At 38.2% G+C, this 15,410-nt stretch overlaps 1 protein-coding gene across 6 annotated transcripts in view; it reads right to left on the bottom strand.

The window, feature by feature from the left end:
• The window catches only part of MARCHF1 (membrane associated ring-CH-type finger 1), a 481,117-nt gene that overhangs the window by 188,983 nt on the left and 276,724 nt on the right, over window positions 1–15,410 (bottom strand). For 4 of the 6 annotated variants that reach the window (XM_089777939.1, XM_089777938.1, XM_089777940.1 and 1 more), the window contains one exon: window positions 12,006–12,145. The exons of the other annotated variants lie outside the window; for them this stretch is intronic. In XM_089777939.1, coding sequence (XP_089634065.1) covers window positions 12,006–12,107 — 102 coding nt within the window. In that variant the 5' untranslated portion in view covers window positions 12,108–12,145. The remainder of the gene's footprint in view (window positions 1–12,005; window positions 12,146–15,410) is intronic. 6 annotated transcript variants of the gene reach the window in all.

The raw sequence follows: 15,410 nt of genomic DNA, 5'->3' as shown, positions 1-15,410 counted from the left end.
TAGCTTTTGGCTTTAATCTGCAGAATGTTCTTATGTTAAGCATATTCAGTATTGATGGTGTTATTCTAAAGAGTTAAAAGAAACCAGTAGTCTTCCACTGCTATAGTCTCTTAGCATGAGGCTATTCAACAGGAAAGTCAGTAAGTAATTACAATATCCCTGATGGAAATCAGTAAGCCAATTATTTCATGTTCAGATCAAGAGAATTTTTTTATTTTTAAATTAAATTTTATACTTTATCTAAAGCTAAATCACTGTTGCACTATTCAAGACTTCAAAATAAATAGGCACAGCAAATTAACACACTGAATCAAAACAATTTATAGCATGCTTGCGACTCTAGTCCTATTGAAAGAAAATATGTTGTTTCCCTCAGAATTCTTTTGATTATCAATTATATGGTACCCAATACTGTACATTAAAAGATCTCCGCATCTTGCGTGGTGACATGCGACATGCATTTCTACTTTACACTATCATTATCTGACCTTTCAGTTCACACACATGCATCTTTTTTGTTGTTGTTTATATACTAAGCAGCAGGATAGAGGAGGATAGTATAATAAACCTCCACCTACACTGAAGGAAGACTGGTCTTCACAGATAAGCTAGATACCAACTGACTCATCATCTGAATTATGTATGTGAAAGACTGCTGCTGGTTGAAGAAAGTGTTTAGGACACAAATCCAAAACTCCAGCTCATCAAAGCAATTAATAATTACGTCCCATTGAAGACAATGGAATGGAAGCATATATATAATTACTTAAATGAATCAAGGCCCAAACTGTTAGAATACATACCTTAGAGAGAAGACAATTTATCACATTATTATTATTATTGTTATTGTGAAAATGTCACAAGATCTGAATCAGGATTAGGAACCCAGTTGTGCTAGCCCTCTGCAAATATGCATGAAGACACATTGCTGCCTCTTTGACCCCAAACCCTTCCTGAAAATACCTATACATGAGAGTAATTTAACAAATTTGAATATTCCCATTTAAGTCAGCTGGACCACTCACATATACGAGTGGCCTAAACAGACAAGAATGATGACAGACATCATACAGGCAAAAATGTCAATGGGTAATATCTTGTCAGTTACATTTAAAAAGTTTATTACCAAACCATCCTCCACACAAGAGGTGGGCAGAGAACAGTCATTTCAAGGAAGATTTTGAGATTGCAAAGTGTGCTTTCATTCTGATTTGGAACAAAACCCTAAAATTTAAAAATATTTCTCAGAATGGCATTACCTATTCTACACATAGCACTGATGGGAGACCCTGCTGCCCTGAGAAGAAGTAGTAGAATCAGGAACCTTAGAAGCCCTAACTTCTGAAATCTGAGCTACAAGCCCTGGAACCAGGACTCCAAGTGATCCAACTGCCCATTAGCTTGCCAGGCAGGTTGCCATGGAGCTGGGCAGGTGGAATCATTTCTGAAGGAGTTTAGTTAAAACTGTCACACTCCCATGGAATATTTTGATGAATTAGCACATTACAGCAACTTTTTCTGTTAATTTTTTTCTGACCAGCTCTACTCCATATCCTGAGCCTCTGCCCCGGTGACTCAGTCAATATGCTCCATCAATGATCACACAATCTGCTTTTCTTCCACCTCTCCCATCTCACAGAAATGGGCTCCTGCTCCGAGCATGAAGGGATAGGAGAAGAGAAGTGACTAATCAAATACTGTCTCTACTGAAGTTATAGAAAGACTCTGAAAGTTTCATGGCTTCCTTTGGTCTCCATAGTAATTGCTGGGTAAGAGTAAAATATTCAAAAGTGAGAGTGACTTTAGGTGCCACAAGCTAACAATGAGAATTAGGCTTCCAATGGCCTGAGGGAGGCTGAAACTGTTTTACAGTGGGGGTGATAAGAGTCATGGCATCAAACCGTAAACTTTCAATATGACAGAAACCACATCAAGCCAGGCAGTGCAGCAACACCCCCAGAACCTCTCGTTCCAGCACCTTTGGCCTAAGTCCCTTTTGAAAAAAGAGCTTAAGGTTCTAAGTTATTTGGGCACTTCAAAAAATGTATGCTAAATCAACACCGATAAAGGGCCATTATAAAAATGACTTCAAAGTAAGTAAAATATACACCAGATATTAATCAAGTGCATGAAGTGGTGTGAGAAACTACAGTTTCTCAACCTGTGAGCAATCACTTGGTTAAAGAGTACTTAGATTGTTACCTTAAATGACTTTTGGGGGGGGGGTCTGGGTCTGCAATTGTAATGTTGACAGGCAAAATCAAACCTAGGACTTCTAGAGCTTGGTGCATGAGCCTCTACCGCTTGAGCTAAAAGCCAGCTGACTCTTAGTTAACTCTGTAGAGGAAACTCATTCTTTCTTTCTGTAAATGGTCTAAGTGCCACTACTCAGGACAGGGAGCCACACCCCAGAGGTGTGTGGGTTACACAATCATTTGCACCACTGTCTCACTCTTAAAGACTATGTTTCTGAAGTTTATAAAAGTTAATTATAAACTATTATAAATGCATTCCATCAGAAACTGTAAGCAACCTTGTAATTATAAAAAGCACAATTTAGTGGCTTTGATAAGGCTGAGGCATTTTTAACCTGCACTATTCAATCCAGTATTTTTTTTTTACAAGGAATTAGTTAAAAGACACGTTAATCTTCATTTTGATTTCCTAGCAGTTCTTTCTTGTCGCTACATTAATGGGACGTTTTCATTATCTGAAATACTCTAAGGTCCTCCCCACAGTTTCATAATGATTCTAAGGTAGGCTGCTACTTTGTGAAGTTTTGCACAAACTGCCCCCTCATAGTGCCTATGCCCCACCATAAAGGGACTACATTGTGGTCCAGAGGCTCTTACTCTTCCAATCTCTGCCAGTCTCTATCTATGGTGATTATTTCTGTGATCAACTAGGAACTGCCAAACAGATAATTTATGGATTAGTTTGAGCAGCAACTATTAACTCCAGTGATCTAAAGTTAATAATCTCTATTTCTCGCTATGTTGCTCAGATAGTTTTAATTTTAATTTTACCAAGCATAGATTTTATACTATACATTTCTTCAATGCATTTGGAATAATTCACCATTTTATTCCATATTAAAGTACTGCTTTATATCACCTGTCCCTTGTCTCTGTGGGGGTTTTGGAGTAGTTTAACATTGCACCTCTTCTCCATCCGTTTCCCATGTCACAATGCATTGCACAATGTTCATGCCACATCTGCTGAACAGCTACATATACATTAATTATCCCCTCTCAGATAACCCTATTCACAGTATTGACAAAAAGCCAATTGAATTGTTGTGCAAATACTTAATCTGAAAGATTTTCTTCCTAATATTGCCCCATCTCCACTCTGGTTCTCGTTCAACTTCTTTCTCTAGCTACACATTCTAGTGTAATTCCCACAACAGATGATAATCATGACATGGTTCATAATGTAAGGATCATATTGTTCGTTCCTAATGGTTAGGTAATCTTGTATGGCAAGATCATTTACAGGAGCAAGGAGAAGAGTCTAGGGTCCCTTGACAAGGTAACATGTTACTGGATTCTTTGGATGTTTTTTAAAGAGATGTTGTTATATTAGCTACACAGTTCTCCTTTAAATAATAAGAACAAATCTCTGAGGTCAAAATTTACTGAAATCTCTTAAATAGTGTAGTAGTCTAAGAGGGAGATGGTAGAATTTGTCTGCATTCTGTCTAGAGTTTCCACTATGTGGGTGAAACAAAATACAGGACTATGTAGCACTTTAAAGACTAACAAGATGGTTTATTAGGTGATGAGCTTTCGTGGGCCAGACTCACTTCCTCAGATCAAATAGTGGAAGAAAATAGTCACAACCATATATACCAAAGGATACAATTAAAAAAAAAATCAATATGAAAAGGACAAACCAAATTTCAGAACAGAAGGGGATGCGGGAGGAGAGGGGGAAGGTAAATGTCTGTGAGCTAATGGTATTAGAGGTGATAATTGGGGAAGCTATCTTTGTAATGGGCAAGATAGCTAGAGTCTTTGTTGGGACTCTAGCTATCTTACCCATTACAAAGATAGCTTCCCCAATTATCACCTCTAATACCATTAGCTCACAGACATTTACCTTCCCCCTCTCCTCCCGCATCCCCTTCTGTTCTGAAATTTGATTTGTCCTTTTCATATTGATTTTTTTTAATTGTATCCTTTGGTATATATGGTTGTGACTATTTTCTTCCACTATTTGATCTGAGGAAGTGGGTCTGGCCCACGAAAGCTCATCATCTAATAAACCATTTTGTTAGTCCTGTATTTTGTTTCAGCTACACCAGACTAACACGGCTACATTTCTATTACTATTCCACTATGTGGGGTTACTGCTAAGATGTGGTAATGGCAGATGTGAAGTGCTAACAGAATATTGAGAGATTTTTGTTATGCACACAAAAACAAATTGTGTTACATGAATTGCAGCAGGAAGTGGCAACAGCTTTTAACTTTGCAATATCTGAATGGCTTTCCAGCAGACCAGCAAAAGGTACCCCTCTGATCAGAAAACAGGGGAAAAAAACCAGAAAAAATGGGGGAGGAGGGAGAGAAACAAAGGACAAAAAATATAATACTGCATGCTGCCATTTTAACGCACATATACCTCTGCAGAAAACAATAGAGTGCCTAACCTTACTTCAACTAGTGGGGAAAAAACAATCCTTAATTAAAAATCTTTTCTAAACAGTATGCAGTCCTTGAGTGTCATATTTCCCCTTCCTTTGCCTTTTCCCCTCTAAGCTTCTTCAACTGTATTCTACTCCTCATTTTCTAGCAATGTTTTAATGAGCCATTAGTAATTCTCTTTCTGCTTAACTTAGGGGAAAATAGTGACATTCAGAAAATTCCCAGGCTAAAAGGCAGGGGTACCCTGACGACTTATACTGTGTTTCTGTTGACCTAACTATATTGGTGTACCTCAACACACTATTGTTATCATCTACATCTAAAAGGCACCCTGTAAATGTGTCACTGGAAAGTTCATAACTCACCTGTTATTAGTATCATCATGCAACTCATGTATTATTAGGTGCAACTGATGCAAAGTTTCCAATTATAATTCTTTACATAACCAATTATACATAAACCAATTATATATAAACCATATACATTATCCAATTATAATTCTTAAACATGTCTGCCAAACAAGAGTTACCAATGTACACAAAGGAATGCTGTTTCACCACTGACCAGACATTTCCAATGTACTGTACATGGAAAGACAATGAGAATACATTTAAACAGATTAAAAAAACCTATCAAGCAGGGGGAAGACAGAGCTTAGTTACTGCCCGCCCCCTTTCCCTACCAGCAAAGAACAGAAACTTTAGATGAGTTACAAAGATGAGCTAAACCTCAAATAGCCAACTGAACGTATGCAACATCTGCATGTCATGTAAATGGGACACTGTATAAAAAAAGATGGATGGCCATTTACACTTTTATTGATACCATTATTATATAATTGCAACAAATCTTGTACAAAGTATATCAAGTAAAAGTATCAATGAAAAAGTTACCATCTGTCAAGTATAATTATCCTGGTTAAATGTATATAATATGTCTGTATCTGAAGTTATGGACGTAAGTCTATGTATTTTTACCTTAGATGCCTTTGTTCTTGGGCTAACACCTCCATCCAGTCTCACCAGTCCATTGTGAAGGGACTATTCAAGCTTGCTGGGCCTTTAAGAAAAGTCAGCTCTCCAAACTCTTTTTGGAGACTCGTTTGACAGCAAGGAGCCAATGGTCACCCATGTGATTCAACAAAACATGTACGGGCATGTGATGTGGATATGTGACCCCAGATTCCATCATGGACAGTAACTTTCCATACACAGAAGACATGTTGCTTGTTGCAACAAGGCCTAAAGGGTTTGGCTGAAAACAGGTTGCTAGGGTCACAGCCACTGAACCAGAGCTATCAAAGCACAGCGACATTCAGGGTGTGGCTTGCATGCTGTTTGCTGACCATCGAAGTGCCAGGGAACCACAATATCAAGGCGCTGTGTGCTGCCTGGGGTTCAGGACAAGTGATGACAACTCTTTACTGATTGGGATTATACCTTAAATCCCATCTGGACAGTCATAGAAGTACATATAACAGACATAAAAGCACATATGATGTGTAATTTCCACATGGACCTGCTTCTCTTCCCTTCAAAACACGAAAAGGCATTACTAGTTAGAAGAGTCAACAGAACATATTTGGAAATTCTAAATCAATCCCTTTGGGGAAATAAAAATTCAACTTTTTTTTTTAAAGGGAAGGAGTAATATTTTTTTTTCAAACTATACTCATTTTGGGAATTTTAGCAAGTTCCTGTGATGAAATATAGCTTGAGAAACTTTAATGGACATTTTAATCTTTTGGGGTTTTAAAATAAGGTGATAAATGGAAGCTAAATTCAGTTTGTATGAAACAACTGTCACTTCAGAACACACACAGAAAGCAGAGTACCATGGTTGTTTCTGGGGAGAGTATTTACAGCTGCTACAAATAATTTAAAGCATACTCTATCTTCTGCAGGATGCAAGAAAATCCATAACACTCACAGCAGTGAGCACCAAAGAGATGAATGGATTTACAGGATTTGTTAAACTGGATAGAAATTCAGTAAACTACCAGCAGTCTGGTTCCTGATTGAAGCAGCACTTAGATGGGTAATGTTGGAAATGGAGCAGTGGAGAAGAAATGCTAGGTTGGAGCAATTCATTTTTGTCAAGCTGTAACACTCTTAATCAGATCTTTTCACTTTGTAATAATTCCTCAACCAAGGCATAGGAATGGATGTTTATCATGATCATTGTGACAAAGTATGTGCCCTCTGCTGCTGTCTTCCTGTAAAAATGTCTTTTAACACCTTACTTGAAATCATTGCCATATAGTTTATTCATATTATACCAGCCACTAACCCTTTCCAGTTCTGTGCAGCAATTCTATTTACAGTGCCATCATCCCTTTTTTGCCAGGCCCAGGAGAAGGAAAAGTGATCTTCTTTGTTCTTTCTCCCATGCACTTCTTTCCTGTACTCCTTTTCTACTCTTGCAGTTAAAATACTAATTGCAGGGACTGAGCCCATGGAGGTGATTTCATACTGCTGAAGAGTGGACAGAGCTTATTCAGATATGAGGCTCATGACTCACCAAAATCTGACCAATGTGTCTTGGTCTATCTATTCCACTGTGATGCCAGGGATATTACAGACTTAGAGTTCCATGAACACCTACAGAGTTGAATGCTGAAGGGTTAGTGGGAGCTGGTGAGCTCTATCTCCCTCTTGTAGTTGCTGAGAATTATCTTTTTCCTGATGGATTATCCCTTCCCAGATCCACTTTGCTGTTGTATCTTGGGCACTATAGCTCAGATAGTTTCTACAGCTGTTAATCTGCCAGGAAGGAACCCATCTCTTGCACCAAGCCCAATGCCTCCTCTACATTGTACAATTTTGCCACACAAGTGAAAATATTGAACATTCTCTAACAAAAGGTAGAGAAAAGTCATGCAAAGAAACAGTTATACTATGAGTATACGCAAAACAAGGACAAAATTCTGGCACTTTCCAAGTTGATAGCAAACCTTACATTGACTTCAAGACAGCTAGGATGTCATCCAAAGACTCAACTTACACCCTACTAGAACAATTAAATAAGTAATAACCATAACTAACATTTGTCATCAATTTTATGCTTTATAAACAGCTTCAGTTCTATTGCCTCATTTGCAGATAGGTAAACAGTGATGCAGAGAACTTAAGGGGAATCCAAGGCAGATTATAAGTATTTAATAGTTATTTTACGGAAACACTCAAGGGCCCCAGTCAAACAATTTACACAATCATTCTCTATGAAGATTCTTGTCTTACATTTTGAGGGATCTAAAATTTCAATCTATATAATTCAGGAGTATTTTGAGACTTTTCCAGTACAACAATTTAAAAAGTCATCTTATTTCAAAGCCTTACCAAATGGTGTTTCATTAAACACACGTAATGCTTTACCCAAGAGATTACTAATTAATAGTGGATCTTTTTTATCCTTTGGAACTTAATGAACATCACATAAAAAGTGGCAAGGTATTGTTCAATACAGTCAGCATGCAGGGCATGACGTATCTCAGCTGATCATTCCTTGGATGGTGGGAGCACCTCGTGAGATGTAACTTGATTGATCCTTTTACTCTGGCCATGCAGCCTTTGTTTCTTTTCTTCTTGGGTTTCCTTCACTTTGAACTCTAGGGATTGTTGGTAGGCAGCTGCTCACCAGCATGCTGTATATCGTTCTTTAGATTTCTAAGCAGCTTTCCACTTCTGGTGTCTCCCTGCTTAGCTAACGGATTTGGGTGTTCACACTTCTCTTCTATTCTGTTCTTTTCCACCCTTAGCTCTCACTTTGCAGTTACTTTGGCTGACAGACATGTTTAAAGCTTTACTTTTGTTTTAATTCCCTTACCCAAAATAAACAAAACAGAAACTAATACAACCGTAACCTCTCTTTGACCTGTTTTTGACCTGGCAACTTGTGAATCACTTAAAACCAGCTTAGTCATGGTACAAATGTGAACCTCACTTAATCAGAAAACTGCATGAAGATCCTGTTAACTACATTCCTGTGACATTCTGGGGTTCCATCAAGCCTGGAAGGGGTTCAGTCAATGGCTGCCCTATAAGCTGCATCTCTTGTGACTGCAACCACAGTTCAGAGCTGTTCCAATAGCCTGCTTGAAGCCCAAAAGCTTCACTCTTTGCTCAAATTGCAAACTCTTTGCATGCTGACCCTAGTATCCTTCCAATCCGAAATTTGCACTAAAATTGTCTTCCTGTAGCGTTCAGGGTTGACGCTTGACTAAGGTGTTCAAGTGCCCAGTTTTCAACCAGACCACTCAGCCAGCCAAAAAAGGGATCCTGGTGGCTCAAGTTCAGCATTGCTGACCAGTCTGTGGTCTGTTGACAGTGCCATGCTGTGTGGCTGACAGGCTCCCTGCTATCCTCAATACCTCACTGTCCCCACAAAGCTGCTAGCATGTCCCTCTCAAGCTCCTTTGCCTTACGGCAGCCAGATATCTCTGCACAGACTCCCCTGCTCCAAGCATTGCCCCACCGCTCCCATTGGTCAGGAACTGTGCCAATGGGAGGCTGGGGGGCAATGCCTACAGACAGGGTGGAAAACAGAGCTGAATGTTAGTGCTTTTGTGAAGGAGCTGGAAGGGAGAAATGTGCCGCTGCTTTTGGGAGCTGCTTGAGACTGCACCCCTGAAACTCCTCAAACCCTCTGCCTCAGCTCCGATTCCCCTCAATCCCAGCCTGGATCACCCTCCTGCACCTCAAACCCCACATCCCCAGCCTCACTCCACAATCTGCATCCCCAGCAAGAGCACTCACCCCCTCATACGCCAAACCCCTTCCCCTGCCCAGAGCACCCTCCCATACTCTGAACCAAGAGCCTTCATGACCTCCCACCTCCCAACCCGCTAAGCCAGGCTAGTGAAAATGAGCAAGTGAATGAGGGTGCAGACAGCAAGGGAAGGGCGGTGGGTATGGAGTAAATGGGGGCAAGACCATGGAAGAGGGGAGAAGTGATGTTAATTTTTGTGTAAGTAACAAGTTGGCAACCTTACTCTGGCCTATTACAGAGAAAGTATTACATTTGTTGCATCTATAGAGACAGTAAAACATGCTAACCTGTCAGCTTACTAGAAGCACGGACTTTACTGAATCGATCCTCATTTTTTGAGGTTTACAGCATCTTTTGGAAAAGCGCCCCATTTTCAAAAGAACCGCGTCTAGACTGCGGTTTCAATTTTGAAATAGCGCTTTTTCAAAAGAGCACCATGACGTGATTATGCAAATGAAGTGCAGAATATTTAAATCCCCACTTCATTTGCGCTTTCGAAGTGCTTCATTTACATCCCTCTGCCAACAGAAAACTGTAGTCTAGACGTAGCCTCTGAGTATCCATAGTTTCATGCAGAGCAATGTTATATGTACTTCACAACAATATTACTGCACAGTGTGTTACTGGTTTTCAAGAGATACTGCACAAGCCATCTTTTTCACAAAAATCACTATAGTAGTTAATAGGAGTTGAATACAAGTTGCTTAAGACCACAAAATAACTGGGGAAGGTTGTGACATACATTTCTCATTTGAATATATACAACTGTAATTTTTATAATCATAAATAGATAGAAAAAATAAATGCCAGCTAACTTCATTGCACTCTCAAGCTATCATTAATTAAGTGAGCTGACCTTATAATTACAAGTTCTAACGCATCTGTTTGACAACAGTGCTTTCCTCTGAGACAATCAAATCAAATGGATGACAATTGTAACAGGAATTAAGGACACATTGGGTTGTAAATTACAGATTTTTTTCATGCATTTTTGTGGTGGGGTAAACTCTCTTTAGCACTTCAAGTTCTCAAAAAATTACCACCACCAAAGTTAAGGAAAAACATGTTTAAACAGGATTCAGACTCACAAGTTTTGTTTTTCCTCTTACTCACTCTCCCTTTTCTCCTTTTACTTTCAGATAAAGTACATTTCATCTCTCAAATTCTTTAGAATTATATAAATTAGAATTAAGTATAACAACCTGGAATTATCTGGCTTGCTTTAAACCCTAACAGTATATAGTACACGGATGCCAAAAAACTAGTATGCTTTGTCGTGTTAAATAACTCTAAAAAGGGGCTTTTTCACCAGAGTTTGAACCTCTGCTATGTAGCTTGCTGCAGCTGTTTGTCCCCTCTGCTCCAACATCTCTTCAGACTACCACATTTCTCTCTAAAGAAACCTGGTTTTAAACAAATTTTTGTTTTTTCTGTTTTGATGACAGGTCTGTAGTTCAACAGCTTTTCTCTTTTTTCATGGGTTCTAATGTTTCTTCTTGACAACTCTTTAGTAATACTTGACTTGATATGCCTGCCTCATGTAAAACCTTGAAAATGTTAAACATTCCCAAGGGGGAAAAAGTGGGAAAACTGACAGATGATTTGTTTTTGCTTAAGGAGCAATTCTCTATCACCTTAATGCAAAAGTTATAAGAGGAATTCCATAAAAAGAAAAGTGTCTTCATAGAATAAATTTCCCAGTCAAAACAAGTGACAAAGAATGAATGAAACATCAAAGGAGGCCAATTAAACACTCAGTTTCATATAACAAATGCATATGCAATACTGTAACATCTTGGAAGGAGAATGTCACAACTCTAATTCTTTAAAAGTTCATTTTAAACTTATTTACTGTTACAATTTTTTTTAATAAAACAACCACAATGCAAGAAATAAATGGGAGGAAATATAAGTTGATTTATGAGACGTTACTGACAGCAAAGGAACACCATATCCGGCAGGAATCAGGTCTTGTTTTACATCCAGAACTAGGCTTACTGCTAGTGTCCTCCTTTCATTTGAGCAAAGAGAAATGGTAAGCATTACTAAAATTTCATCTACATTGTATCCAACAGCATATTCAACTCAGCATGCTTCTAATACACAGATACTGTTCAGTATTGTTTTAGACAAACTGCATACACAAACTATTTTTTATTGGTGCTAGAGCTATTTGACATGGGGCCATATTCTGCAACCTATATACACTCTCTCAGCTATATTACTAGTCCACTGACCTGAATGAGTCTATTTGTTTGAGTAACAGCTGCAGCAACAGAGCTTAATCAAGTCAGAGTGGGGTACATTTGATAGTCTAACATCATTGTTCAAACCAAAGAGTAGAAGTACAGATTTATTTCACGCATTTTTTTTATTACTAAGACAAGATGAAGACTGCGGTGTGAAAAATGGAATGGACAATGCATGACAGAAAAGGGGAAAAACTGGCAAATGAAAAACTAAAAATAGCAGTTGCGAAAGTGATTCAAATATACAAAGATGAAGGACAAACAGTACTTTTCTTAACATTTATTTTAGCAGTTTTGAGGTTCATCTGCATACCATCATGAAACATAACTTTTCACTCACCAAGGTAGAGGTATGTGACGCATCAACTGAGACCTCAGGTGTTCTTGTGATGTTTGGGAATCTGTGAGGGTTACGAGCTATCGCTTGACACCAGCCCAACATTTTCTCCTTCCACTTATCCCTTCTCAATTTCTGAAATTCTGAAAATAATTTAGATTCCCTGAAACATTGACACATTAAGTTTATTGTGCTCATGCCTTTAAACAACACTTCAGACTGTGTCTAAACAAGTTAATAAACATTTTTCACAGAAAAAAAGTGTAGTAGTGGAAATAAACCATGCAGACAGAAAGAGAACTTACATTTAAAATACATGTTCATGCACTAATACTATTTCAATACCAGCAAATTCCCTTGTCCAAAATTTAAAAATATCTCTTGCCACCTTACAGGGAAGGCTGTTGTCAGCTCCCCCACATTGCCTGAAATAATCCAGAGATATCAAATTTCATGCAGGAGCCCTAAAGTGTGGGGCAAAGGGAGTACAGCTCAACTGTGTGAACATGAACACAGGGTACCCTTCTGAGCCTGAGCAACTGTCATCAGTCAAGGAGGGAAATTTTCATTGCAAATAGCAAACAAGTGAACACACATGCTCCTTTAAATTCATTAGCTATCTGTAATACATAATCTGTACTGAGCGGAAATTGTACCTCACATTATTTTAGCTATCTTGAAGCTGTTTAATTGAACATTGCATTTTTTTTTAAATGTTGGAGATATCTAGAGATCCATCAATGGCAGTTTTCTATTATATGTGAAATGTCTACAGGAAATTTAACATTTCCACTTATAAAATTTTACAATCTACTTTTCCACCACACTACCCAATTTGAAATGGCATAGTTGGGTCTCTAATTAAATGCATTACACAGCTAATTAAATATAAAAATAATTTGGAGTAATTATTTTTCAAAGCATCTGAAGCAACTAACAATCTGGTGGTTTTATAACACTTCAGGATTTAAATAGACCATTTTATAGCATTATGAAAAGTAACATGAAAAGGTTTGGCTAACAAATTGATGAGTTATTACTACTCTTAATGAGGTTTGAATTAAATGGATCTAAACATTGTAAATAGGGAAGTGATAAAGACCTTTCATGAAAATTAAGATCAATTTGGTTGAAATAACTGCCCTTTTCTAAAATCAGGGTGGGTTTAATTCTATTACTTTTAGATTTCCCTATAATGTTTGTCTCTGTAATGTCTAAGTGATGAATAGACAAATCATATTTACTTGCTGACAACTCTATTTTCACCCTTCTCAGGTTTTAATTATTGACCTTCCAATAGTCTAAGAAGAGATCTCAAGAGACATTGTGTTTTGATAGGGATTCAAATCTCCTGGTATTACCATTTCCAAACCTTCTGCCTTATTTAATAGTTAATTAAAGGAAAAAGTATTAATATAAAATACTCATCAGATCCCTGTAACATGCATTTATTTAAATCCATTTTCACCTTAATGAGAGAAAAATCTTTCTTATAAACGTCTTTGAAGTTCAGTCCTTCAAAGTATGAACAGTCTGATCCAGCAAAAGATTTACTCATCTGCTTAAATTTAAGCACTGGTTAATCTTACCCACTTACAGAAATGTATTGTTTAAGAGTTTTACTGGATCAAAGTGCTCAGCATCTTGCAGGATTGAATCTTAAAATAAATTATGAGTTTTAAATCACGTTTCTTGAATAATTGCAACTGTAACACATGAATGGGTTCAGATTTGGGTCTTAAAAGTAACATGCAAACATACAGCCTTGTATACAGGCCCACCAACAGGGGACACAGAGGAGGCAGTTGCCCCAAGGTCCAGCAATTCTAAAGGGCCCTTGAAATGGCGACTTGAGTGCTATTTGGCACTCTCTAGGAATTTCTAAGGTCTGGCAGGGTGAGGCCCAAGGCACAGTTCACTTTGGGTTGCACTGAGGGCTGGCTTCCCTCAACCCCACACCTTCTGCTGAGGCATAATCCCTTCCAAAAGTGCAAAGATGGCCTGCTTCCCCCGCACCTTGCCCAGTGACCTGGGCAGCTCTTACCACATTTAAAATGCAGAGGCACAGGTAGGATAGGTCTGGGACCCAGTGTGAGCTGAGACTGAGCAGTCCCAGCTCCTGCTGGGTCCCAAACTGCTATACCTCTGCCTCTCCAGCCACCCAACTGCATTGCAAAGAAGGTGCAGGGGGAAAACCGGCTTTTAAGCCAGCTCCCCACAACTTTTCTGCCCCTGATACAGAGGCAGCAAGTGGGGGGGGGGGGGGGGGGGGCGCAGGGGAAGGGAAGTGAGTACTTGAATAGTGACTCAGCTACCCAATAAGCCTAGGCTTACTGGGATGTCAACTACTCACTTATTTCCCTATTTTGATTCCTACTAGAGCCAATCAAAAGTAAAAAATGGAGTTTTTAAGAAAGTGAAATTATTTTGTGAAAATATGATTTCTTTAAAAAAATTAGTATACTTTTAGGCTTTGGGTTTTTTTTATCATTAAAAATGTGTTCTTTTTCAATGGATCTCTTATTGTATAGGCTTAATGAAAAGTCCATCAGTTCTAGGGAGTCATGTATTTATCATGCTTGGGATGCCAATTCAGTCTAAGAAAACAAACCTACACATCACATGTGCAGACACACACAACTTACACAGTTGGGTGTAATCATGAATAAACTTCAACAGACCCTGTGATTAAATGACATATGATGAATGTTTTGTCACATGTTGCCAAGTGTTATTTTGTGACTGAAAGCAGACAAATCTGGGAAGCTCTCTGGAAATGCGAGACTTAAGTAGGAATTTGACTGAGTCAATTATTTTTGTCACCTCCAAATTCACACAAGCGTGAAAAAATAAAGTAGTTACTTAAAAAATTTTTAAAAACTATGCTAGTTTATTTATCTCTCATTACTCAAAAAGGATGACAATTATGTATGAGATCAAAGATTTTTTTAAACATCTTGTACTCTCAATAACATTATGAAGGGTCATTCATTTATGTAAGAAAGCTCATCAATTCAAGCAGCACTTTGCTAGTAACCTCCTCTATTCTGTGAATTGTAGCCAGTAAAGTTTCAGTTATTTTATTGATAAATCATTATTTCAGTCTGGCTAATTTTACCATAACACATCAAGCTTTTATATTGCTTCAGTTTCAGAGGTTACACTTCATATGGTCATTTTATTTTCATGTCCTCTGCAACTCCAAGTAAGCATACTTAGTGGAAAAGCCTCCGGAGTGAATTTTTCAATGGATTTCTTATTGTATAGGATTAATGAAAAATCCAACAGCTCTAGGGAGTCATGTATTTATCATGCTTGGGTTGCCAATTTAGTCTAAGAAAACAAACCTACACATCACATGTGCAGACACACACAACTTACGCAGTTGGGGGTGATCACAGATAAACA

The sequence above is a fragment of the Pelodiscus sinensis genome, chromosome 4 (assembly GCF_052426305.1).
Source record: "Pelodiscus sinensis isolate ZL-2025 chromosome 4, ASM5242630v1, whole genome shotgun sequence".
NCBI classification, from domain to species: Eukaryota; Metazoa; Chordata; order Testudines; family Trionychidae; genus Pelodiscus; species Pelodiscus sinensis.
The sequence above is the reverse complement of the archived record's forward strand: the minus strand, read 5'-3'. Positions and strand labels throughout refer to the sequence as shown.